At 46.1% G+C, this 27,554-nt stretch overlaps 1 protein-coding gene across 9 annotated transcripts in view; it reads left to right on the forward strand.

Moving 5' to 3' along the window:
• ncor2 (nuclear receptor corepressor 2) overlaps positions 1–27,554 on the forward strand; it is a 244,980-nt gene that overhangs the window by 195,301 nt on the left and 22,125 nt on the right. For all 9 annotated transcript variants that reach the window (XM_072587584.1, XM_072587583.1, XM_072587589.1 and 6 more), the window contains 12 exons: positions 403–489; positions 3,475–3,719; positions 5,317–5,449; positions 8,452–8,661; positions 9,296–9,544; positions 11,442–11,594; positions 12,089–12,196; positions 13,565–13,859; positions 16,614–16,969; positions 21,273–21,403; positions 21,849–22,021; positions 25,963–26,082. In XM_072587584.1, coding sequence (XP_072443685.1) covers positions 403–489; positions 3,475–3,719; positions 5,317–5,449; positions 8,452–8,661; positions 9,296–9,544; positions 11,442–11,594; positions 12,089–12,196; positions 13,565–13,859; positions 16,614–16,969; positions 21,273–21,403; positions 21,849–22,021; positions 25,963–26,082 — 2,260 coding nt within the window. The remainder of the gene's footprint in view (positions 1–402; positions 490–3,474; positions 3,720–5,316; positions 5,450–8,451; positions 8,662–9,295; positions 9,545–11,441; positions 11,595–12,088; positions 12,197–13,564; positions 13,860–16,613; positions 16,970–21,272; positions 21,404–21,848; positions 22,022–25,962; positions 26,083–27,554) is intronic.

The raw sequence follows: 27,554 nt of genomic DNA on the forward strand, positions 1-27,554 counted from the left end.
TTCCTGATGAAGGGCTTTTGCCCAAAACATCGATTTTCCTGCTCTCGGATGCAGCCTGACTTGCTGTGCTTTTCCAGCACCACTCTAATTTTGTCTCTGGATTAGCAGCCTAGTGATAATGCCATCGCCTCACCGAAATACAAGTGCACTAGATTCATTATCAACTGGGCAGGTTCTTGCTTCAGTAAAGTGACAGTAATGCAAGGATCGTATGTTTTGAACTTGTGCAAGGGTCATCCCCAATGGATTTCTAATCGATTGCCTTAACTACTCAGCCACCACCAAGTGCTCAGTTCCTAATCTGAATTATTAACATGTATCACGACCAGCCAATGGTTTCTCGTTTTGGTTTAGTTTTGAGGTACTGATTTCTTACTGGAGAATATGTGTTGTGTGTTTTAGGGCTGATGTTTCGTGCTGCTCCCAGGGCCAGACTGAGACACCACGACTCCAACCAAACCCCTCAGCTTCATGGCTCAATCACACAAGGTACCTTCGCTCACCTGCAGACCATGGTGGATATCATCAGGTGTAGATTGTCAGGAATCTTGGCTGTGAACATTCAGTTCATCTCTTCCAATCTCCGACACACTCTCTCTATCACCCCATTTCAGTCTCACTCTCTATCTTTTTATCATTCTGTCTCTCTCTCTTCCTCACACTCTGCCTCCCTCGCTCTCCCTCTCACTCCATCTTTCAGCAGACGTTCAAAACTTATTTCACGGTGACAGATTCAAGAATTCCTACATCATTAATCAACTGGAAGCATTTATACAAGCGCAATAGACTTTCTGCCTCTTTTTATAAATAACCCCTCTGCTTGGAGGCAGAGTTCCAAAGTTACACAACCTTCAGAGAGAATTCCACCCTCTTTCCCCACCCTCCCCCCCCCCCCCCCCCCCACCCCCGCCAAATCTGTGACCTGAAATGACCCCTAATTTTAAAGCAGTATACTCTAATTGTGGATACCCACGAGAGGAAATGTCCTTTCCAAGTCCACCTCGTCAAACATCACTCAGGGTATTGTAACCTTCAATCAAATGTTTTGGTCTTCTGCATTGTACTGGAAGCAAGCCAGCCTGGCTAACCTGTACTTCCTGAGAAAAGCCATATTCCAGTTATCAATCTTAGTAAGCCTTCTCTGAACCCCCCACACTGTGTACTTCCATCTTGCCTTAAATATGGAGACCAAGGTTGCACACTGTGATTGAGGGATGCTGTCATCATTGTCCTGTATAAATGAAGTATAAGATCCTTACTTTGATTAAATAAAAACAGAAATTGTCAGAGAAACTTGGCAGATCTGGCAGCAGCTTTGGAGAGAAAAGAGTCAGTGTTTCAGGTGAAGTTTTTGTTTTGGATTTCCAGCATCTGCCTTTTTTTTTGTTTATCCTTATTTTGATATTGAATTCCTGTTGAAATAAGAGCTAGCATCCCACAAGCTGCACCTTCATACTAACCTTTGCAACTCGTGCACTAAAGCACAGGTCCTTCTGCACCTTGGACTTCAGCCATTCTCCATTTAAGTAATACTCTGTGTGCTTTTTAGTCCACCTGCCAAAGTGACTGACTTCGCATGTTTCCACATTATGCTCTATCTGCTAGTTTTTGTCCGCTTTATCATCTGCAAAACTCCTTATGTCTTCACACTTGACCTTCCTCCTTATTTTTGTGTCTTCTATGAATTTAATCACTCTGTCCTTGCTCCCCTTTCTAACTTATTGACAATAGCTGTAAATGTTGAGGTCACTTCTTCAGGACAGATCTGTGACACCAAAGAAGACTATGTTTCTGTCTCTTCACAGTTGTGGGCAGACCTGCTGGGTTTCTCCAGCAATGTCTGTTTTTGTTTCAGATCTCCAACATCCGCAGTTAGAGTCATAGAGATGTACAGCATGGAAACAGACCCTTCGGTCCAAACCGTCCATGCCGACTAGATACCCCAAACCAATCTAGTCCCACCTGCCAGCACCCGGCCCATATCCCTCCAAACCCTTCCTTATCATATACCCATCCAAATGCCTCTTAAATGTTGCAATTGTACCAGCCTCCACCACTTCCTCTGGCAGCTCATTCCATACCCATACCACCCTCTGAGTGAAAGAATTGCCTCTTAGGTCTCTTTTATATTTTTCCCCTCTCACCCTAAACCTATGCCCTCGAGTTCTGGACTCCCCCACCCCAGGGAAAAGACTTTGTCTATTTATCCTATCCATGCCCCACATGATTTTATAAACCTCTATAAGGTCATTTCTCAGCCTCTGCCGCTTCAGGGAAAGCACCCCTAGCATATTCAATCTCTCCCTGTAGCTCAAATCCTCCAACCCTGGCAACATCGTTGTAAATCTTTTCTGAACCCTTTCAAGTTCCACAATATCTTTCCGATTGGAAGGAGACCAGAATTGCATGCAATATTCCAACAGTGGCCTAACCAATGCCCTGTACAACTGCAACATGACCTCCCAATTCCTGTACTCAATACTCTGACCAATAAAGGAAAACATACCAACGCCGCCTTCACTATCCTATCTACCTGCAACTCCACTTTCAAGGAACTATGAACCTGCACTCCAAGGTCTATTTGTTCAGCAACACTCCCTAGGACCTTACCATTAAGTGTATAAGTCCTGCTAAGATTTGCTTTCCCAAAATGCAGCACCTCGCATTTATCTGAATTAAACTCTATCTGCCACTTCTCAGCCCATTGGCCCATCTGGTCCAGATCCTGTTCTGTATCCAAATGGCTAGTTCTCCCTGTATTCCATGAGATCTAACCTTGCTAATCAGTCTCCCATGGGGAACCTTGTCGAACGCTTTATTGAAGTCCATATAGATCACATCTACTGCTCTGTCCTCATCAATCTTCTTTGTTACTTCTTCAAAAAACTCAATCAAGTTTGTGAGACATGATTTCCCATGCACAAAGCCATGTTGACTATCCCGAATCAGTCCTTGCCTTTCCAAATACATGTATGTCCTGTCCCTCAGGATTACCTCCAACAACTTGCCCACCACTGAGGTCAGGCTCACTGGTCTATAGTTCCCTGGCTTGTCCTTACCACCCTTCTTAAAAAGGGGCACCACATTAGCCAACCTCCAGTCTTCCGGCACATGATCTGTGTTCTTTGTTTTATTTTTGATATTAAACTACCTGGCCAACAATTTTCTGCTTTCTCTCCCTTATTGATGGAGGGATTCTATCAGCGATCTTCCAGTCTGTTAGAACCTCTTAGTTGGGGTGGGGGGGGTGGGACTAGGGCAGGGAGGGAGCGGAACAATATGGGGTGGGACCAGAGGGTGGCAGGACAATAGGATGGAGGGAGTCAGGAAGTATCCAAGTAACTGTGTGATTTTTTTCTGCTGAGAGGAATTTAGAATCTGATAAAAGTCAAGCTGTTGAACCCGTGTTTTTGCTGAGTGTCTCTGGCGTGTTCCCTATGTTGATTCTCTGCTGTGTTGACACTGTTCTGTCAGGATTACCTCGATCACCAGCCGATGGCCGTGCTGAGTGTGTGAGGAGAGATTCTAAGCAGATTAAGAGGGAAAGCTCACCGCCAAGAGGCACGTGCGATGGACTGAAGCAGAGGAGCCGGGATGGTCGTCTCCCAACTGTCAAAGAGGCAGGACGCTCAATCCATGAAATCCCTCGACAGCGATCCCACAGAACGCCAGAGACCTGCACGTTATCTAAATGCAGCATCGAGGACCCTGTCTCCCAGGTACCAAGGGTCCTGAGTTTGTGTGCATGCTATGGGTGCAGCAGCTAAACACCCAGAGCTCTCTGCTCACTAACTCCAGGCTCAATATTACTGCGTTTTGGAAACGCAATAATTTTTATTGAGTTTTGCGAAAAGTTTTTCTCTGTGAGGCCAAGTGAGTTTTCTCACCCTATTACCCCAAACTCCCCTCATTAACAAGTTACCAGGCCCTTATGGTCCCCTGTTATTACAATGCTCGCCTGATTCTGCCACCTAATGAAGGTAGACATACTTCTCATTCTGGTATCCCTGGTGCTAGCACTATTGTTAAAAGGCCATTGTGGATCAGATTAAGTACGCTCAGTCTGGAGCTGTGCAGACCGGATGGTGGGGGTGGGGGGATGTAATGACACATCTGAAGAGAAGTTAAGGAGCAAGAGGTATAATAGGAGACTGCATATTAATGAGGGTGATAATGAGAGGGAATCCTTATTAATAGACCAGTTGCCACTCACTGGTGAGAATCCTGTTTCAGTGTCCAGGAAAATGTTGACCATATTGTTCTCGTCCGTAAGCAAGGTCTCACTGAATGTCTTGCAAGATTCTCCCAAATTTCATCTCATTCAGGCATGGGAAGATCCCATCCATCGAACTGAACCCAAACTGAGGTTCCAGAAGAAGAAATAGTGATATATTTCCAATTCGGGATGGTGAGTGTCTTGAAGGGGAACTTATAGGAGGTGGTGTTCCCATGTATCTGCTGCCTTTATGGGTGGAAGTAGTTGTGGGTTAGGAAGGTGATGTCTGAGGATCTTTGGTGAATTTCTGCCGTGCATCTGTAGACAATAGACAGTGCTGCTAATGAGCTTCAGCGGTGGAGGGAGTGGATGTTTGTGAATGTGGTACTAAATCAAGCGGCTGCTTCGTCCTGGGTGGTGTTGAGCTTCTTGAGTGTTGTTGGAGCTGCCTCCATCCAGGCAAGTGGGGAGTATTCCATCACACTCCTGACTTGTGTCTTGTAGATGGTGGACAGGCTTTTGGAGTGTCAGGAGGGGGGTTACTTGCCAAAGTAATTCCTAGCTGCTGTATTTATGTAGTGATTTTAGTTGAATTTCTGGTCAGTGATAACCCCAAGGATGTTGATGGTGGAGGATTCAGTGATGGTAACACTAATGAATGTCCAAAGGTGGTGGTTAGATTCTCTCTCTTTCTCTCTCAATGAAGATGGTCATGAGCTTGCATTTGTGTGGTACAGACATTACTCGTTTTGGTATTGAAGCAATATGGGCTTGAGACATGGAGGTCCAGGACAGGCAAGTAAAAATTGAAGAGATGACAGTAATCCCAACCTTACTGTAACCCAACACCAGCCCCAGCCTGTGTAACCGTTTGTGACCCAGTGCTAACCCAAGCCAAGCCTCATGGTCAATCTGGCATCATGTAATGAGTCTCAGTGTGAAACATGTTTTTCTACTCATTCAGCAAGGTTTCCAGTGATAATCCATTTTACCCACTCACCAACCAACCTCTGTTATTAACATAACCTGCCTTTGAATTGTTCCCCTTCAAGTGGAAAGGCCCCAGTTTTTGATCTGATTATTTTGTGTTTCTTCTTTAGGGACCTGCAGTAAAATGTGAGAACACGTCTCCAGCAGCTGGTAACAAGCATACAAACCACTCACTGAGCAGCAGTTCCAGGAAGGTCTTTCACCCCAGGGAGCAGTTGGATCTGACGCTTGATGGTGGAAGAGGTTTGGACAGAATTCCTTCCGATGTCAGCCCAAAAAGCCAGCTCAGTCCCATTGTTAGTGATGCCAGCTCCACTAAACAGGAATCTCCAGTCATGATACAGGAGTTAGCAAAGTCTGTCATCAGTCCACATTCCTACCCAGCAGCTGTCCATTTTAATGGACCATTACACAGAGGATATCCTGGTTCAGTGAGAGAAGCAGTATCTGTACAGCAAGAAGATACCAGGAACAGAAACACAGCTATTTCCAGAGCAGTGGGTCACTGACAGCGAAACCCCTGAGCCAAGTTTCCAACTGCTCTGTTCATTGCTGCTGGCTGGTTTGCTTTCAGTGTTTATTCATCATTTCAAAATGTTTATCCTGGCAGCTTCTCCACACAATAAGCTGGCAATCTCAGATCTAATCCTCACAATCCACACCATTTTCAGGGACAGTTCCTGCTTTTGTTGTTCCTTTATGGGATGTGGGTGTCAGTGGCAAAGCTGGCAGTACTTACCCACATCCAGTGAATGGTGTGAATGATTCCCTCTTCCTCATCCTGATTCTGTCCTTGGCCTAATCCTGCTCCTTTTCCAATTCCCCTAAAATTGCTTTTGATGTTAACCTCCATCCGATCACTGAGCTGCCCTCTCTTTTGCTGCCCCTGCATATCTTTACAACCTGTTAGATGGATTCTGTGGGATGGGGGAGTGGTGCTAATTGCAGGATGGAACACAGCAGCCTATAGCTGATCGTTCCGACTTTCTGTGTAAAAAGCCAGTCTTCCCCTCAGTTCCTCACACCCTCCCCCATGCATCCCTGAACCTGTAATCTTGTACCATCAGCTGAATGGGGACATTTCCCACTGCTCTCTCATGCTCCTGTTCTGATGATGTTCCTGTTGAAATACAGAGTTAGGAACCCACTCAGGATCGTATCTGAGTTTTTAATCCGATCTGGTATCAGCATCAGTCGCATAAAGCTGTTTCTCGCTGGGTTTGGTTTGTGGCTCAAGGAGCTGCCTGTAAGGACTGATTCTCTGGGCTAGTGTTTGACTGACAATGGAACAGACTGGAACAGAGAGAACTGAAACTCTTCCAGTGCAGGCAGTGACCAACACTGGCTCTGAATCCAGAAACCTGCCTTCTCCTGCTAAATGATGGAAACCCTAGCCGGTTAATTCTGTCTGTCTCTCCACAACTACTGCCTACCCTGCTGAACGTTACCAGCACTCTGTTTTTATTTTCAGTATTCACGTTACTTTGCTTTTGTATTCATGGGTTTTTGAACAGTAAGGTTTTACTTTTGAACAGTAAATTTTAATTGAGGATAAAGGGAGCAAGGACGTATTTGAATTAAAGATACAAACTATCTGTAAACTAATTGTATTGTGGATCAGGTTTGAGGGGCTGAATGGTCTCCAGTTACAGTAATAGCGATTTTTGAAAAGATTTGTAGGTTAGGTTAAGGTTCTGGATGTAAGCTTGCTTGCTGAGCTGGAAGGTTTGTTTTCAGACATTTAGTCACCATGTGAGGTAACATAATCTGTGAGCCTCTGGTGAAGCACTCATGGTATATCCTGCTTTTTGTTTATGTGTTTAGGTTTTGTTGGGTGGGTCTCACCTTTGTCATCACCAAACAAAACAAATTAGAGGAAACCCACAACACCATCAATAATATCTTCCCCAGCATAAGATTCACTAAAGAGGAGGAATACAACAACAAACTGCCATTCCTAGATGTCACAGTAGAGCGAACAGCCAATGGGGAACTTCAAACCAGCGTCTCCAGGAGAACAACACACAAACCAAATACTGAACTACAAAACCAATCATGCCAACATCCACAAACGAAGCTGCATCAGAACATTATTTCAACGAGCCACTACACACTGCAGCACAGAGGAGCTATGCAGAGCAGAGGAAAATCACCCATACAGTGTATTCAAAAAGAACGGGTACCCAATGAACACTGTCCACTGATTTCTGAGCAACAAACCCAAACAAGCAGAGAAAACATATCCAGAAACCCTCACCCACTCTCCCCTTCATCAAAGACATCTCGGAAATGACCGCCAGACTACCCAGACCCCTCGACACAAACCCACCAACACACTGAAACAGCAGCTAATGAACTTGAAAGACCCTATACAGACAACAATCAAAACTAACGTCATTAATAAAATATCGTGCAAGAATTGAAACAAACAGGCAGTAAACTAGCCACCAGGATGCATGTACATCAATCGCCACTAAAAGACATGACCCTCTCTCACTAATATCCTTACATACAGATGAGGAAGGACAGCACTTTGACTGGGATGACACATCCTTCCTAGGACAAGCCAAACAGAGGCACACAAGAGAATTCCTAGAAGCGTGGCATTCCAACCAGAACTCTATCAACAAATACATCGATTTGGACCCTATCTACCATCGTCTGAGAAAAAGAACCAGAAATGACATCACCCACCTAAAGAAACCTAAATACATAAATAGAAAGCAGGACATATCACCGGTGCTTCACTAGAGGGTCACCGATGTTACCCAGTATGGTGTCAAAACGTCTTAAAACAAACCTTCCAGCTCAGTGAGCAAACTTACATCCAGACTTGAGCGGCACAGTGGATAGCATTGCTGCCTCACAGCGTCAGAGGCCCGTGTTCAATTCCCGCCTCAGGCAACTGACTGTGTGGAGTTTGCACATTCTCCCCGTGTCTGCGTGGGTTTCCTCTGGGTGCTCCGGTTTCCTCCCACAGTCCAAAAATGTGCAGGTTAGGTGAATTGGCCATGCTGAATTGTCCGTAGTGTTAGGTGAAGGGGCAAATGTAGGGGAATGGTCTGGGTGGGTTGCTCTTTGGAGAGTCGGAGTGGACTTGTTGGGCCGAAGGGCCTGTTTCCACATTGTAAGTAATCTAATCTAATCTAAACTATGGGTAACATCTGAGGTGTCCTTTGTGAACTGGCCTCAGGTGTTCTGCTTTGGATTTCTGTCACTGATTTCCTTTTCTAATTTTTTCAAAGGTAAAATGGTTTCTCAGGAGCGAAAGGCCACTCCAACATCCAGGGAAATGTCTTCTGCTAAATCCCCGCACAGAATGATCCCAGAACACTTTGCACACAGCCAGTATGAACAGCTGCTGGGGAGAATGGCTGCAGCAGATTTCTATCAGAATTCCGTTTCGCTGGGCGTTGATAGCACTGCCTTAGCCCGGGCAGTGCCGTTTGATACAGGTAACCCCAGCCCCCTGTTTCCATCTCTCCACGGACCTCCCCACCTCCAGGGGCTCTCTCCTGTCACTTTGAGAGAATTCTCCTAAAGGCTGATGGGGAACATTGTTTGTAATAGCAAACATTCATATCGCAAGATTAACACAAATTTACAAACAAGTATATTTACATATTTAAATTTAAAAATTTACACATTAAATTCATCAATTTATATATTTACAATGAATAAATTAATAAAAATTTACAAATGAAGCAGACAGCATTTTAAAGATCAATGTTAATGAGATGAACATTCGATGACCAATCACTTTCCACAACCCCACAGGTAAGTAGCTTCTGACTGGCAGCAGCATTCCACCCTCAGTGATTCATTCTGAGTGGTGACTATTCATTCCTTCACTAAATTCTAGCCCTCTGTCCACATCCAGCCCCATGCCTACCCCTCTCCCACACAATTCCCACACACAGATACACACACACACACACACACACAATCCCACTCATATACCAACATGCTGTTAATACAATTGATAGTTTGGAATGCTGATAGTTGTAGTGATTTTACTGAAAGTAGGCGATTGTTAATGAGTTCAGATCGCAGTCTCTGAGTGACCATTGGTTCTCACCTTGTTTCCAGCTGCTTACTGCCTCCCGAGAGCCCTGACTCCGGCTGGGTCTTACCCTCACCCATATGCCCCCCTCCTGCTTCGAGGCTGTCCTGAAGCTGCTGCTTTGGAAAACAGACAGACCATCCTGAACGACTACATCACCTCGCAGCAAATGCATCATCCAGCGACGACGGCAGTGACACACCGTACTCAGCTGCTTCGGGGCTTGTCCCCTCGTGAACAGGCCCTCACTCTAGGCTACTGTGCAAATCCTCGAGGTGAGTGCTCTAACCAATAACCAACACATTCCATCAACTTGACAAGTCATGTGTTTGTGTTACACAGAAACCTTCCTGTGCACTGAGCAACATGGACTGCCTTGCATCTGAGAATTAATTCTTTGAGATTTTACTGGAATTAAATTTTAACATTGTCAAATGAATTTGAAATTCTCAAGCATCATTGACAAGATGGGCGCTGGGTCAATGTGAGGTATAGTTTACAAACTTCACTGGGTAACCCACTATCTCCAGAGACATCATAAAAATTAAAGGTTTTATAAAGTATACTGAATTCCCTAGGATTCCTCTCTTTTAGATCCAGTTTCATAAAAAGTACAGACCAGGTTTCTGTGTTTAGCAAGACTTACTCTTTATTACAAGTAGATATCACCCCCCAACACATACATCCAGTTAGGCACAAAGAAAGCACAGGTGTTGTGGGTGGAGGGAAAGACTAGGATGGCAGTTCAGTGGCCCCTGTCCACAGGGTTTGCAGAGATGATCCTTGTACTGATCAGGCACTGCTTCACAATCTTCATTCTCCAGATATTTTCACCTGTTTGCAGGAGGCACAGAGTGGCTAGTTCTCACTTAGAAAGATTTATTAGATTAGATTAGACTAGACTTCCTACAGTATGGAAACAGTCCCTTCGGTCCAACAAGTCCACACCAACTCTCTGAAGAGTAACCCACCCAGACCCATTCCCCTACCCTATATTTACCCCTGACTAATGCACCTAACTCTATGGGCAATTTAACATGGCCAATTCACCTGACCTACGCATCTTTGGACTGTGGGAGGGAACCAGAGCACCCAGAGGAAACTCACATAGACACGGGGAGAACATGCAAACTCCACACAAACAATCGCCCGAGGCAGGATTCGAACCCAGATACCTGATTCTGTGAGGCAGCAGTACCACCCCAATTGAATGTCACAGCTTGCAGTGACTGAGGAAGGGCATAAAATGGCTTTTTTTTTCCATTACAGAGCAAGATGCCAGAGGTCTGATGGTTTCTCCCCAAACATTCACATCCACAAGCTGTTCACCTGGGAGCCAATCAGATTGTTGTCACCAAGCAAGTGACCTTTGTCATTGATAACTGGTCATCGTTTCACAGACCAATTAGTTACTTGTTGCTGGACGAATGTCTATTCATACATGGTCCCCTGGCTCGGGTCTAGGCTTTCTCCACTGTATGAGGCAGCAGCTGTGTAAACAGCACTTATAGTGAGACTCAGGGAACTTCGTTTTTCAAAAAGTGCAGCAATCCTCCAGAAATCCTTGGCTTTCAAATGGTTTTTGTTTCACCATATCAACCACAATCAGAAATAGCGAAATATAAGAAAGACAGACTTTAAACAAATGTCCTTCCACCATCCCTCCATCCATGTATACTGCCATTCCTGTTAGTAATCTGTGCTCTTTATTCCAGTCTGTCTCACAGATTCACTCACTCATTTCACCTCAAGCAGTTCCAATTTGATCTCCTCTCGTTTCTTTAAATTCCACTGGCTACAGACCCAAATGTTTAACCTTTCTTCATCAATTAAATCCTTCATCCCAGCAACAAGTTGAAAAACATAAAGGATCTGGATGGTTATATGAACAGGAAGACTTTAGAAGGATATGGGACCAATGCTGGCAAATGGATTTAGGTCAGATTGGCTGATTGGTCAGCATGGATGAGTTGGACTGAAGTATCTGTATTGTGCTGTGTATCTCTATGACTCCAAACAAAAGTATTTACCATCAATGGAATGATTTTTAGGTGTTTTTGCCATTTTTCTCAAAGATATTTGTACAATATGGTCCAAGTGTAATTTTAAAGTTGCATACTTTCAGTCTGTTTTATAAACTGTAAAATCTTCATTAAATTTGTTGTTTTCCAGAACTGCTCAGCCTGGCACAGGTTCCTCATTTCCCCGTCTTGGTGCAAACTCCTGCAGGGAGCAGCAATACCCACCTCAGCCGCTTCGCATACATCCCAACAGAGGCTGCACATTTCCACACACAACCTCAGTGCAAGGCAACACGATCACCTGGTAACTAGACCCTCAACAAGGATCACTCCATACAGGGAGAGGGAGAGAGAGAGAGGTTGAGGGTGGCACGGTGGCTCAGTGGTTAGCAGCGCCAGGGACCCGGGTTTGATTCCAACCTCGATGACTATCAGCGTGGAGTTTGCCTGTTTTCCCCATGTCTACGTGGGTTTCTATGGTTCTATCTGGTTTTATAACCAGGCTAAGCCATGCTAAACTGTCCCTTAGTATCAAGGGAAATACAGGCTAGGTGGGTTAGCCACAGTACGTGTAAGATTACCAGGATAGTGGTGGGTGCTGGGTCTAGATGATCAGTGTGGACTGGATAGACTAAATGGCCTCTTTGCATGCTGAAGGGATTCTATGGTTCCAGGAGATAGAGGTAGCAGGAGAGGGAGAGTGATAGCTGGGGGGGGAAGAGAGTGTGAGCAGCAGAGTGAGAAGGACAGCGATTCCATTCCTTGTTTGGTTGAAATTTAACTTTGGTGTTTATTCAGGGGGAGTTGCTGCTATCAGCAAAATGACTGGTGCACAGAGCTCAGAGCGAGATGGTGAGAACATGAGGGCTGTAGCCACCGGTGAACATCGAGACACATGGAGAGCTGGTAGGAGTCTGGTTCAGATTGATCAAGCTGATTCTCATTGGATAAGACTTGTGACTGAGTTAAAATCTGCCTTAATACAATCTGATTGCGCTTGCTTTGACCTTTGGGAGTGGTGATCTGGGGATACTGTTTAAAAGGAAGCACTCTCCAATTTAAGGTGGACATGAAGGGAGATTTGTTCTTTCAGAGGTTCATTACTCTTTAGAATTGTGTTCTAAAGGTGGTAGAGGTTGAGTCATTGAATATATTCAATGCCAAGTTAGATCCGGGTATGATCGACTGGGATGGAGAGGAGTGTGGAGGTGAGGCCATCAGAGCAGCCTCAATGGACTGAATGGCCTACTCATTCTCCAGTTTCTCACAGACTGTGAATTCAATGGTGTTACCATGAATGAATACCTTGCTATCAATATCATGGGGGTTATCACTGACCAGAAACTCAACTGGACTTGCCACATAAACACAATGGCTACAAGAGCAGATCAGAGGCTAGGAATACTGCGGTGAGTAACTCACCTCCTGACTCCCCGAAGCATGTCTATCATTTACTAGGCACAAGTCAGAAGTGTAATGTAATACTCCCCACTTGCCTGGATGGGGACAGCTCCAACAACACTCAAGAAGCTTGACACCGTCCAGGACAAAGCAGCCCGCTTGATTAGCACCACATCCACAAACATCCTCTCCCTCCATCACCGATGCCTATTAGAGCAATGTATACGATCTACACGATGCACTGCAGACATTCACCAAAGATCTGCAGACAGTATGACCACTTCCATCTAGGACATTAGATACATAGGAACACCACCCCCTGCAAGTTCCCCTCAATCCACTCACCATCCTGACTTGGAAATATATCGCCATTCCTTCACTGTCACTAGGTCAGTATCCTGGAATTCCCTCCCTAAGGGCATTGTTGGTCAACCCCAGCAGGTGGACTGCAGAGGTGCAAGAAGGCAGCTTCCTTAAGGGATAACTAATGACAGGTAATAAATGTTGGGCAGCCAGTATTTCTCACATCCTACAAGAATATTTTTCATTAACATTTGTGCATTGTATTCACATCGGCTGTCCATTCTTTTCCGAATTTGATTTCCTCATCCTGTCCCTTGTAATATGTAAATAAAAATAAAATACTGCAGATGTTGCAAATCTAAACTGAGCAGAATGCCGGAGAAACTCAGCAGATCTGGCAGCGTCTTTGTGGAGAGGGAAGCAAAGTGATTGCTTTCAGTTTGGTGCGAGTTCACTTCAGAATTTTAATGCTGTCAGAGTGGCTGACTTTCTTGTTACCTTATGCAAATGTTCTGTCTGTCAAAATCTCCCCGTTTCACCTGACCTCATGTCTGGTTTTGTTTCTTTCAGGTTCCGAGGAAGGGATTTGTCCAGCAGCACACCCTGAACCCCACTCCCGTGGCCCCCCCTCGCCCCGCACCCGTGCCCCCCCCTCACCTCACACCCGTGCCCCGTCCTCACCCCACACCCATGCCCCCTCCTCGCCCCACACTCATACCCCCACCTCACCTCTCACCCATCCCTCATCCCACACGCGCTCCCCTCTTACACATGAAAATATACAGCATCGACCCAGTGTTCTCCAGAACACCAGAATCAAACATGTTATTACTTCCATGGACTCAGAAGTGCCATCGGTTCTGAGGTAAGTGCTTCACCTGAGGAGATAAAGAGGAAGCTTGATAGTGTTACTACCAGCCCTGTTTGCAGGTTTGTTTTTGTAGGCAGAGGGAGAATGCTGTTTGCCATTAAAGCAGGCATTGAGCAGCCCCTCTGAACTGTGTGTGACCAGCAGGTCAAAATATCACCAGTAACCAATCCCCTCCCCATCAGGGCAGACACTGCAGGCTCATTGTAAAGAGACAGCAGGTACATAGGGGGCTGAATGGTCTGCTGTCTGCTTGATATCCCTCTGTCTTTGACATTCAGGAATTTTTCACATGCCCTGATTTGTTACAAACCCACTTGCTGATTCACAACAAGAAAGGACACGAAAATCTGGAGCAGTTTCTGTGGTGACCAGCAGAAGAGGGGTCCAGGGGCTGAAGGGTGAAAGTGGGGAGAGGAAAAGGGAACACGAGAATAAAACCAAAAGAGAAAATGCTGGAAAATCTCAGCAGGTCTGGCAGCATCTGTAAGGAGAGAAAAGAGCTGACGTTTCGAGTCGAACTGACCCTTTGTCAAAGCTCTGACAAAGGGTCTGTTAGACTCGAAACGTCAGCTCTTTTCTCTCCTTAGAGATGCTGCCAGACCTGCTGATATTTTCCAACACTTTTTGGTTTCAGATTCCAGCATCTGCAGTAATTTGCTTTTAACTTGAGAATGTGGATAGAGGTTAGACTCAGCTCGGGGTTAGAGAGTATAAGAACATAGAACATTACAGCACAGTACAGGCCCTTCAGCCCTCGATGTTGCACCGACCTGACATACCAATCTGAAGCCCATCTAACCTACACTATTCCATGTACATCTATATGCTTGTCCAATGATGACTTGCCTACTTGCAAAACGTTTCAGAGAACACCTCTGGGACACCCGGACCAACCAACCCAACCACCCCGTAGCTCAACACTTCAACTCCCCCTCCCACTCCACCAAGGGACATGCAGGTCCTTGGACTCCTCCATCGCCAGACCATAGCAACACGATGGTTGGTGGAAGAGCGCCTCATCTTCCGCCTAGGAACCCTCCAACTACAAGGGATGAACTCAGATTTCTCCAGTTTCCTCATTTCCCATCCCACCACCTTGTCTCTGTCAAATCCCTCGAACTCAGCACCGCCTTCCTAACCTGCAATCTTCCTGACCTCTCCGTCCCCACCCCCACTCTGGCCTATCACCCTCACCTTGACCTCCTTCCACCTATCGCATTTCCAATGCCCCTCCCCCAAGTCCCTCCTCCCTACCTTTTATCTTAGCCTGCTTGGCACACTTTCCTCATTCCTGAAGAAGGGCTCATGCCCGAAATGTCGATTCTCCTGTTCCTTGGATGCTGCCTGACGTGCTGCACTTTTCCAGCAACACATTTTCAGCAATGGTGACTTAAATGTACTTAAAGTTGGTGAAACTACTACCATTGCAGGCAAAGCATTCTATACCCTTACTACTCTCTGACATCTGTCCTATATCTATCACCCCTCAATTTAAAGCTATGCCCCCTCGTGCTCGCCGTCACCATACTTGGAAAAAGGCTCTCCCTGTCCACCCTATCTAACCCTCTGATTATCTTATATGTGTCTATTAAGTCACCTCTCAACCTTCTTCTCTCCAACGAAAACAGCCTCAAGTCTCTCAGCCTTTCCTCTTAAGACCTTCCCTCCATACCAGGCAACATCCGAGTAAATCTCCTCTGCACCCTTTCCAAAGCTTCCACCTCCTCCTTATAATGCGATGACCAGAACTGTACACGATATTCCAAGTGCGGCCGTACAGAGTTTTGTACAGCTGTAGCATGACCTCATGGTTCCGGAACTCGATCCCTCTATTAATAAAAGCTAAAACACTGTATGCCACCTTAACAACCCTGATAACCTGGGTGGCAACTTTCAAGGATCTGTGTACCTGGACACCGAGATCTCTCTACTCATCTACACTACCAAGAATTTTACCATTAGCCCAGTACTTTGCATTCCGGTTACTCCAACCAAAGTGAATCACCTCACATTTGTCCGCATTAAACTCCATTTGCCACCTCTCAGCCCAGCTCTGCAGCTCATCTATGTCTCTCTGTAACCTACAACAACTTTCATCACTATCCACAACTCCACCGACCTTAGTGTCATCTGCAAATTTACTAACCCACCCTTCTACGCCCTCATCCAAGTCATTTATAAAAATGACGAACAGCAGTGGACCCAACACCAACCCTTGCAGTACACTGGTAACTGGACTCCAGGATGAACATTTCCCATCAACCACCACCCTCTGTCTTCTTTCAGCAAGTCAATAAGGGTTTCAGTGTTGGGCTGTGTATTGTACCTTGTAAATCTCCAGTGGAGAGCATGGTTTGTTATGTTACTGGCTGTGCTGCAATTACATTTAAATGACTCCAAGTCAATCTGATGAAGCAACCTTCAGTTATCTGTGTAAAACTTCATCAGAACCTTGAGACCTCATTTTATCCTTTCCTGAACCAAGCCCGCATTCTAGAGACCAAGAGGAGGTGGGTAGGAGATGCAGCAGAGAGGAAACAGAGAGGTCAGGGAGTGTGGAAATTTATATTTGTGTTATCTCTATTCCCTCCATCTGTGTCCCTCATTCACCTCTTGCCTTTTCTCTCTGGCCTCTATTTCACTCTTATCCTTCTCTATTTGGAGCCCCTTACAAACTTCCCCTTCCCAGTCCCTAGGTTTCAATTTCTATAAAACCTACAAATTAACTTCTCTTCTTGAATCTTACAGACATGTGTCCTGTACCCCATCGCCAGGACGATCTGCGACCCCCATTCTCCCCCAGCAGTATCCCCCTAGTGCCACTGAGAGAGTTGCTACCTCACCCCCAGCTCGTTCTTGGCTCAGGGACAGCAGGACAGAGAGCCACAGGATGGAGGGCTTCCTCACTGCCCGGCAACCAGCTTCAGACTGGTCTGGGCACTGTGGCATTAACAACAGGACAATCCTGGTTGGTCAGTATAACTCCAGTCCAGAGAAACAACACTCTGCAGAACCATGTGTCATCACTGCCTTGAGCCGGCGATGTAAGGGAAAGGACGTAAATCAACCACAGTCCACACGGGAACAGGAGCAGGAGGAATTTCGTAAGATCACTGACTCTGTCTTTCTCTGTCTCTAACCTGGAGGTAGTTACAGATGAGGGTAACTGAAGCCAATGGCCTTCCTGTTTTATAGATTTATAAGAGGCCAGAATTAGAGGAACATATATGTCTTGGTAGGTAGAGAGTTGGAGGAGATTGCAGACTTAGGGTTGGACAAGGATTGCAGACCCAGGAGAGCTGTTTCTCATGTTAGTTAGGCCACAGCTGTGCAGTTTTGGTCTTTGCATTACAAGAAGATTTCACTGGAGGGGAGTGGAGGAGATTCTCTCCTGGATGTTTCCAGGACTGGAATTTTGACTCTGAAGAGACTCGGTAGGCTTGAGTTGTTTTCCTTGGAGCAGGGAAGGCAGGGGGAAACACCTGATTGAGGTGTATACAGCATCCTGAGGGGTGTAGCTAGGGATACACTTTTTCTTTTAATCGAGGGGTCAGTAACCAGGGGGCACAGTTTTAAGGTAAGGAGTAGGAGGTTTAGAGGGCATTTAAGAAATTGCTTTTCACTCGGAGAATCGTGGGGATCTGGAACTTCCTGCCTGAAAGTATGGTAGAGCCAGGTACCCCCAAGACACTGAAGAATTGTTTGGATGAGCACTTGAAAGGCTCTAGCATTCAAGGCAATGGTCCAAGTGCTGGGAAATGAGATCTGAATAGAAGGATCAAAAACAGAAATTGCTGGAAAATTCGACATGTCCTGCAGCATCTGTAGAGAGAAAGCAGAGTTAATATTTTAGGTCCAGTGACCCTTTCTCAGAACTGATCCTACCTGGGAGAGGGTTGGTATAATATGATAAAGATGGGGAGGGGGAGGGTGACGGAGAAAACAGTAGTTGGAGATAGGGCCCAGAGACAGAGAGAGAAAACAGTTGCACGGAGAAAGAAATGAGGGTCAAATAGTGTGGTGTTGGAAAAGCACAGCTGGTCAGGCAGCATCCGAGGAGCAAGAGAGTCAACGTTTCGAGCATAAATTCTTCATCAGGAATGAAGACCTTCCAGCTCCTCAGATGCTGCCTGACCAGCTGCGCCTTTCCAGCACTACACTTTTTGACTCTGATCGCCAGTATCTACAGTCCTCCCTCTCTCCTAGAGAAAGAAATAGGGAAAGGTCAGCCTGGGGGATTGAATAACTGCTAATGGGGGACTGTTTTATTGGCTGACAATAGATGGTTTGTGGTAGCAGCCCACGAGATGACAAGGCTTGGTGTCTGGGGGTTGGGGTAAGGACATGGGAGAAAGTGCTCAGGCCCTAAAATTGTTGAACTCAATATTGAGATCTGAAGGTTGCAGGGTTCCCAAGCAGAAAATGAGGTGCTGTTCTCCCAGCTTGCACTGAGCTTCACTGGAGCACTGCAGCAAGTTACAGGAATAGGGTTGGGGGCTGGGTGAGATGCGATTTACAGGATCGATACAGACTGGATGAGCCAAATGGCATCTTTTCACATTGTGGGAATTTTATGATGTAAAACTTATGAATGTAAGTAGGGAGGTACTGGATAAGGAGAGAAAAAAATCCAGGTGAGGCAGGAAGAGATGAGATGAGTTCTGTGGGGCAGGAGTAGACAGAAACAAATCGATGTTTGATGACCTTTTCATTCAGAGGATGGTCACGATAAGCCAAAGGGGCTCTCTCCATGCTGTAAAAATTCTTAACTTCAGGAACGGGAGAGACCACGGAAGGTTTTAAATACACGGTGGCTCAGTGGTTAGCACTGCTGCCTCACAGCACCAGGGTCCCAGGTTCGATTCCAGCCTCTGGCAGACTGTCTGTGTGGGTTTCCTCCCACAATCCAAAAATGTGCAGGTCAGGTGAATTAGCCGTGCTAAATTGCTCGTAGTGTTAGGTACATTAGTCAGAGGGAGAATGGGTCTGGGTGGGTTACTCTTCAGAGGGTCGGTGTGGACTTGTTGGGCCGAAGGGCCTGTTTCCACACTGTAGGTAATCTTAAAAAAAAGGAATTGTAATGTCAGGGTGTTACAGTGTGTCCATGAGCACAAGACTGCCAGGGACCCTGCCCATGGGGTGAACTGGGATATGGCCATCAGCATTCTGGAGGATTTTCTAAAATCTGCGAAAAGTTCTGAAACAAAGCTGCAGATTCCCAACAACAAGTAACATGTTGCCCACAAAGTTTTTCAGAGAAAACATGCCGTTGTTAATTTCACCGAGCTGGTAAATCATTTTAATATCTGGCTCAGAAAAGCTTCCCAGCAACAGAGCAGTTGTCACCCTGAGGGAATCCTGAAGGTTCCGAGTGAGTTCAGCTCGCCCCAATCATCAAAGACATTAACTTTCCAGAGAATATCTTGGTACTTCTTCCGATCAGTCAGTTTTCCAGGTGATTGTAACCAAATTAGTGTGACTTAGCAGAAGTAACAAAAGCTGACAGGTTTCCCATTTCAGTTACTGAGACAGAGCAATAACCACAAGGCTGCTTACTGGCCATTATAAGAGATAGCAGTAGAAGTAGGCCATTCAGCCCATTGAGTCTGCTTTGTCATTCAGTAAGATCGTGGCTGATCAGCCAATCCTCAACTCCGCATTTCTGCTATTTCCCCTGAGCCCTCAAGCAGTGCCTCAAATCATTGCTATTCCCAGCCACACAGCAGTAATGATTACTGTGGTGTGTTTTTCAGGTTGATAGACACCCCTCTGTCAATGTTTTAAAACATAAACACCTCGATGAATGGGGTGCACGAATGAACCTCTAGTGAACATGTTAACATCACACTAACACATTCAGATTGCACTGTTGTTTAATGGAAACGGTCTTTCGAACGAACAGACAAGTTAGTGCTTGTTCACAGGGGAACACCAGGGTTGGTATTAAGAGTCTCAGGACTCACTGTCATTCTGAAAGGAAGTTCCCCACAAGATTCAGGGCATTTCCTGGTTATAGAAAAACTTTGATTTCAGAAATGTTCATCTTATTTTCAGTGTCGACGCCTCAATGTAGGACATGCAATGCTGAATTTGCACACAAAGATCCATTAACAATAATGTGATAAAGATCCAATCTCATTTAAACAACAATGACCCATTTTTACAGTCTCTTAATCCAGCAATAGGACTTCCATTTACAACTGCATCTGAAAAACGGTACCTATTACAGTGCGGCGCTCCCTCGGCACTGACCCTCAGATGGCACAGCGCACCCTCGGCACTGACCCTCAGATGGCGCAGCGCACCCTCGGCACTGACCCTCAGATGGCGCAGCGCACCCTCGGCACTGACCCTCAGATGGCGCAGCGCACCCTCGGCACTGACCCTCAGACGGTGCGGCGCTCCCTCGGCACCGATCCTCAGATGGCGCAGCGCACCCTCGGCACTGACCCTCAGACAGTGCAGCGTTCCCTCGGCACTGACCCTCAGATGGCGCAGCGCACCCTCGGCACTGACCCTCAGACAGTGCGGCGCTCCCTCGGCACTGACCCTCAGATGGCGCAGCGCACCCTCGGCACTGACCCTCAGACAGTGCGGCGCACCCTCGGCACTGACCCTCAGATGGCGCAGCGCTCCCTCGGCACTGACCCTCAGACGGTGCGGCGCTCCCTCGGCACCGACCCTCAGATGGCGCAGCGCTCCCTCGGCACCGACCCTCAGACGGCGCAGCGCTCCCTCGGCACTGACCCTCAGACAGCGCAGCGCTCCCTCGGCACTGACCCTCAGACGGCGCAGCGCACCCTCGGCACTGACCCTCAGACGGCGCAGCGCACCCTCGGCACTGACCCTCAGACAGTGCGGCGCACCCTCGGCACTGACCCTCAGATGGCGCAGCGCTCCCTCGGCACTGACCCTCAGACAGTGCAGCGCTCCCTCGGCACTGACCCTCAGATGGCGCAGCGCACCCTCGGCACTGACCCTCGGACGGTGCAGCATTCCCTCAGCACTGGCCCCCCGACAGTGTAGCACTCCCTCAGCACTGGCCCTCTGCCAGTGCGGCATTCCCTCGGCACTGACCCTCGGACAGCGCGGCGCTCCCTCCGCACTGACCCTCAGACGGCGCAGCACTCCATCCGACTGACCCTCGGGTGGCGCAATATCCCCTTGGGACTGCACGGTATGTGTCAGTCTGGATGTTGGTCCTCTGTGTCTGGAGTGCCGCTTGTTTTTAATGTTTAATTTATTGTCCCTTAATGATATTGTGTGCTGTTTTTTGTATGGTCACCGTGTAGAATCAAGGACCGTTTTGTTATTAAAATTTCATGTTCTTTCCTCATCATTTTTGTTGTTCTGATAAGTATGTAGCTGCTGGCGTATGAGTGATAAATGTTGTTATTTTGTCTACAGATCCTCAGTTAGTCGCTGTATCTGAGAGTCCAGTCCAACATCTCAACAGTGTTGCTGAAGCTGTCCAACATCCTCCCAGTCAGTTCCCCAGGGGACAGCAACGCTTTGTGACCCTTGCTCAGCATATTGATGTAAGTCAGATATTTGTTTATTCTGAAATTCGAATGTTTAGTAGCTGCGGTGTAACCATGTTCATTCACCTCTCTGATCTTTCTAGATATGTGATGAAATCTCACATTGTGTGTAAACTGCTGAAAGAATTGTAAAAACAAATCCATGTCAATGACTTTTAGTTTGTCCTTTGGCAGTCAGTAATGTAAGTCTTCACTAACTCCAAGGTGACTCTTTCATCTTCACTCAATCATCAACTCTTTACTGATTTCAAAACCTAAATTAAGTCTCTTCCTATCATTCTCTGCTGCTGAAGGAATAGCCTGTTGTCCCCCTTCATCACAAGGTTTCAAGAGAATGTTTTTGTGTCAATGTATTGTTCGTTTTCTGAAGTCTTCACTTGCTGGCAGTTAACATATCAATACATTATTGATGAGAAGCTAGCTCTGGTTTTATTTCTAACAGGAGGTAATCACTCAGGATTATACTCGCAATCACCCTCAGCAGCTAAGCTGTCAGGCAGGTCTGCATCCACAAAAATATCCTATCCAACAGCTGATGACCTCAACCCCACAACAGCATTATGGGTACCCAGGCAGAATGATATTGGAGTCACCTGGAGACAAAGACAGTGCAAGGTAAGAGAAAAGTATAAGCTGACCAGAGTCACCATATAGAGTGCTAGAGATGTACAGCATGGAAACAGACCCTTCAGTCCAACCTGTCCATGCCGACCAGATATCCCAACACAATCTAGTCCCAACTGCCAGCACCTGGCCCATATCCCTCCAAACCCTTCCTAATCATATACCCATCCAAATGCCTCTTAAATGTTGCAGTTGTACCAGCCTCCACCACATCCTCTGGCAGCTCATTCCACACACGTACCATCCTCTGTGTGAAAAAGTTGCCCCTTAGGTCTCTTTTATATCTTTCCCCTCTCACCCTAAACCTATGTCCTCTAGTTCTGGACTCCCCGACCCCAGGGAAAAAAACTTTGTCTATTTATCCTATCCATACCCCTCATGATTTTATAAACCTCTATAAGGTCACCCCTCAGCCTCTGACTCTCTAGGGAAAACAGCCCCAGCCTGTTCAGCCTCTCCCTATAAGCTCAAATCCTTGTAAATCTTTTCTGAATCCTTTCAAGTTTCACAACATCTTTCCGATAGGAAGGAGACCAGAATTGCACACAATATTCCAACAGTGGCTTAACCAATGTCCTGTACAGCCGCAACATGACCTCCCAACTCCTGTACTCAATACTCTGACCAATAAAGGAAAGCATACCAAACGCCGCCTTCTTAGATTTAAGAGAGATGTCAGAGGCAGGTTCTTTACTCAGAGAGTGGTAAGGGTGTGGAATGCCCTACCTGCTAATGTAGTCAACTCAGCCACATTAGGGAAATTTAAACAGTCCTTAGATAAGCTCATGGATGATGCTAGGATAGTGTAAGGGGACAAGCTGAGAATAGTTCACAGGTCGACGCAACATCGAGGGCCGAAGGGCCTGTTATAGAACATAGAACATTACAGCACAGTACAGGCCCTTCGGCCCTCGATGTTGCACCGACCTGTCATACCAATCTGAAACCCATCCAACCTACACTATTCTATGTACGTCCATATGCTTGTCCAATGACGACTTAAATGCACTTAAAGTCGGCGAATCTACTACCGTTGCAGGCAAAGCATTCCATACCCTTACTACTCTCTGAGTAAAGAAACTACTCTCTGACATCTGTTCTATATCTATCTCCCCTCAATTTAAAGCTATGCCCCCTCATGCTCACCGTCACCATTCTTGGAAAAAGGCTCTCCCTGTCCACCCTGTCTAACCCTCTGATTATCTTATATGTCTCTATTAAGTCACCTCTCAACCTCCTTCTCTCTAACAAAAACAGCCTCAAGTCCCTCAGCCTTTCCTCGTAAGACCTTCCCTCCATACCAGACAACACCCTAGTAAATTTCCTCTACACCCTTTCCGAACCTTGTGGTACACCACTAGTAATTGGACTCCAGGATGAACATTTCCCATCAACCACCACCCTCTGTCTTCTTTCAGCAAGCCAATTACTGATCCAAACTGCTATATCTCCCACGATCTCATTCCTCCGCATTTTGTACAATAACCAACTGTGGGGAACCTTATTGAACGCTTTGCTGAAACCCATATACACCACATCAACCAGTTTACTCTCATCTACCTGTTTGGTCACCGTCTCAAAGAACTCAGTAAGGTTTGTGAGGCACGACCTACCCTTCACAAAACCGTGTTGACTATCCCTAATCAAATTATTCTTTTCTAGATGATTATAAATCCTACCTCTTATAACCTTTTCCAACACTTTACCAACAACTGAAGTAAGGCTCACTGGTCTATACTTACCAGGGTTGTCTCTACTCCCCTTCTTGAACAGGGGAACCGGATTTGCTATCCTCTAGTCTTTTGGCACTATTCCTGTAGACAATGACGATTTAAAGATCAATGCCAAAGGCTCGGCAATCTCCTCCCTGGCTTCCCAGAGGATCCTAGGATAAATCCCATCCACATTCCTGAAGAAGGGCTCATGCCCGAAACGTCGATTCTCCTGCTCCTTGGATGCTGCCTGACCTGCTGCGTTTTTCCAGCAACACATTTTCAGCTCTAAATCCCATTCGGCCCAGGGGACTTATCTATTTTCACATTCTGCAGGATTTCTAATACCTCTTCCTTGTGAACCTCAATCCCACCTAGTCTAGTAGCACTGTATTGTTCTATGTTCTATGTTTACTATCTTATGTACCTGCAATTCCACTTTCAAGAAGCCTATGAACCTGCACTCCAAGATCTCTTTGTTCAGCAGCACTCCCTGGGACCTTATCATTAAGTGTATAAGTCCTGCTCTGATTTGCTTTCCCAAAATGCAGCACCTCACATTTATCTAAATTAAACTCCATCTGCCACTTCTCAGCCCATTGGCTCATCTGATCAAGATCCTGTTGTAATCTGGAGTAACCTTCTTCTCTGTCCACTACACCTCTAATTTTGGTGTCATCTGCAAACTTACTAACTGTACCTCTTATGCTCACATCCAAATCATTTATATAAATGATGAAAAGTAGTGGACCCAGCACCGATCCTTGTGGCACTCCACTGGTCACAGGCCCCCAGTCTGAAAAACAACCCTACACCATCATCCTCTGTCTTTTGCATTTGAGCCAGTTCTGTATCCAAGTGGTGAGTTCTCCCTGTATTCCATGAGATCTAACTTTGCTAATCAGTCTCCCATGGGGAACCTTGTCAAATGCCTTACTGAAGTCCATATAGATCACGTCTACTGCTCTTTGTTACTTCTTCAAAAAACTCAATTGTTTGTGAGACATGATTTCCCACGCACAAAGCCATGTTGACTATGCAAATCAGTCTTGGCTTTGTCAAATACATATACATCCTGTCCCTCAGGATTCCCTCCAACAACTTGCCCACCACCGACGTCAGGTTCACCGGTCTATAGTTCCCTGGCTTGTCCTTACCACCTTTCTTAAACAGTGGCACCACGTTTGCCAACCTCCAGTCTTCCGACACCTCACCTGTGACTATCAATGATACAAATATCTCAGCAAGAGGCCCAGCTTCCCACAGAGTTCTAGGGTACACCTGGTCAGGTCCTGAGGATTTAGCCACGTTCATGCGTTTCAAGACATCCAGCACTTCCTCCTCTGTAATATGGACATTTTTCAAGACGTCAGTATCTATTTCCCTACATTCTAAATCTTCCATGTCCTTTTCCACAGTAAACACTGATTCAAAGTACTTGTTTAGTATCTCCCCCATCTCCTGCGACTCCACACAAAGGCCGCCTTGCTCATTTTTGAGGGGCCCTATTCTCTCCCTAGTTACCCTTTTATCCTTAATGCAAAAACCCTATGGATACTCCTTAACTCTATTTTGAGTAGGATTCCCAGGCAAGACCCTAGCACTCACCTGTATTCCATGCAGGTTTGCACTGGAGTACCTCCCTCTGTTTCAAGTTGCCATGGGCTAGATTTTCTGTCGGCAAATCCTCACACTGTGCTGGGCATAGCTGGTAGTTTAGGATTCGAGACCCTATGAAGAATGGAGCTTGACAAACCTCTGGGGCACCTAAGTGACTCGGGATCCACCCTTATCTGAACCAGAGTGGGGTGTGTGATGGTAAGCCTGAGAATGGATTGGCTGCCCCAAACCACCCCCCACCCCATTCTGTCCTCTTTCAGAGTGATAGTTCTCTCTGACTGTGTGGCTCTGGGGAGTTCAACCTGTGTTTAATTTGTTGTTATCTGCAATTCTGTTTGACCACGTGCTTTCAAAAGCTTCACTCAGTGTCAGCTCATCCTCTGCACTGCTATGTTACCCTAGCCACCTTTCAAAAATAGAAAATATGGCAGGAGGAGGCCATTCAGCTTTTTGCTGTGCTACCATACCGGTGTTTGAGAGACTCAGGCTCTCACTTATTCACAAGTTACTTTAAATCCATTGTGGAATATTTTCCCCGCAATTTTGCGGGAACAGCAAAGTGATAAACCATGCATTCTGATTTACCGACCTGATTTACAGGCCAGCAGAGCCCCCTGTCTCAGTGGCTGCAAGTGAGCCTGGATCCTCAGGGAGAAACCAGGCCGAGTCAGAGAATCTCACAGGTCCTGCACGATACAGGGACGTGGAGCCTGAGCAAAGGTATGGGTGCTGACCTTCACCCAGTCAGCTTCATGTTGGAGTTTGGTAAGGCAAGAGGACACTCTCAGTTTGATGCAGGATTTGACAAGGTGACATTATCAGAGCTGTGCACAAATGTATCGTTTTCTGTTTGAAAAGAAGTGCCACAGAGATCAGTGCTGGGAGCTCAAATCTGAGCCATTTACACAAGTGACTGGGGCAAAGGGACCCAAATGTAAAGTTGCTAAATTTGCTTACGACACAAAGATAGTTAGAAAGGAGCATTGTGAAGAGAAGGTAGAGAATCTGCAAAGGGATATTGGAAAGTGAAGCAAATGGGGGAAAAAAATTAGCGGATGGAATTAGAATGTGGCGAATGTAAATTTTTGATTTGGCAGGAAGTTTAGAAAAACATCATGTTATTTAAATAAGATCACCTCTCATTCTTCAAGTATTTCTAATGAATAAATACTTAACCTGTTGACCCATTCTTGAGAAGGAGGAGAGGGAGCTCTGAGGCACAGAGGGACCTGGGTGCCTGGGACATTGATAGGACATTGATGGACTGGACTAACATTTGGCAGATGGTGTGTAATGTAGGAAGGTGAGAGGTCATGAAATTTGGGAGGAAGAATCAAAAGGCAGCCTTGTTTAAATGGAGAGAGGATCTGATAAAGGTGCAGCGCAGAGGGATCTGGGTGTTCTTGCACAACAGATTAGCATGCAGGTGCAGCAATTAAGGAAGCAAGTGGAATTTTGGCCTTTTATTGTTAAGGGAACTCCTCTACACGTTAGTGAGGCTGCTATGTACAAGTTTAGTCCCTGCATTATAGATATCGATAAGCTGGCAAAGGACGTAGTTCAAAACTGATTCATTAGAGGCTGCTTCCCAGGATGAAGGAGTTTACTTATTAAGAATGGCTAAACAGGTTAAAAATAAGAATGAGGGAGGATCTTATTGAGATATAAAAGATCCTAAGGCAGCTTGACAGGGTAGTTGCTGGGCATATATTTCCAAGGAAACCTTGGACTAAGGGACACTGTTACAGAAGGAGGGGATGCTTGTTGAAGACTGGGATGTGAAGGAATTGACAATGACAAAGGGAGTGGGAATGAGGTTTGAGTTAAAGAAACAGCAGCTGAGTCTAGAGGAGGGGTCAATGGCAGGATAGTGTGAAAACAACAGAGACAAGGAGGAATATCTGTCCTCCAATGGGCTGTGGAAATCTCTCCCCCAGAGAGCAAAGCAGGCTGTTAGTAAGTACATCCAAGGCTGCGTTAGAGAGATATTTCAGAATAGGAACAAGAGGAGGTCATTCAATCCATCAGAACTGTTCCACCATTCAATATAATCATGGCTGCTTAAAGACTTCACTGTATTTTCCCCACCCATCCCCATACACCACTAGGAATCAGAAATCAATCAATCTCTACCTTAAACGGACTCAAAGACTGAGCTTCCATAACCTTTTGTGGGAGAGACTTCCAAGGAT

This window comes from Chiloscyllium punctatum, chromosome 17 (genome assembly GCF_047496795.1).
Source record: "Chiloscyllium punctatum isolate Juve2018m chromosome 17, sChiPun1.3, whole genome shotgun sequence".
NCBI lineage: Eukaryota > Metazoa > Chordata > Chondrichthyes > Orectolobiformes > Hemiscylliidae > Chiloscyllium > Chiloscyllium punctatum.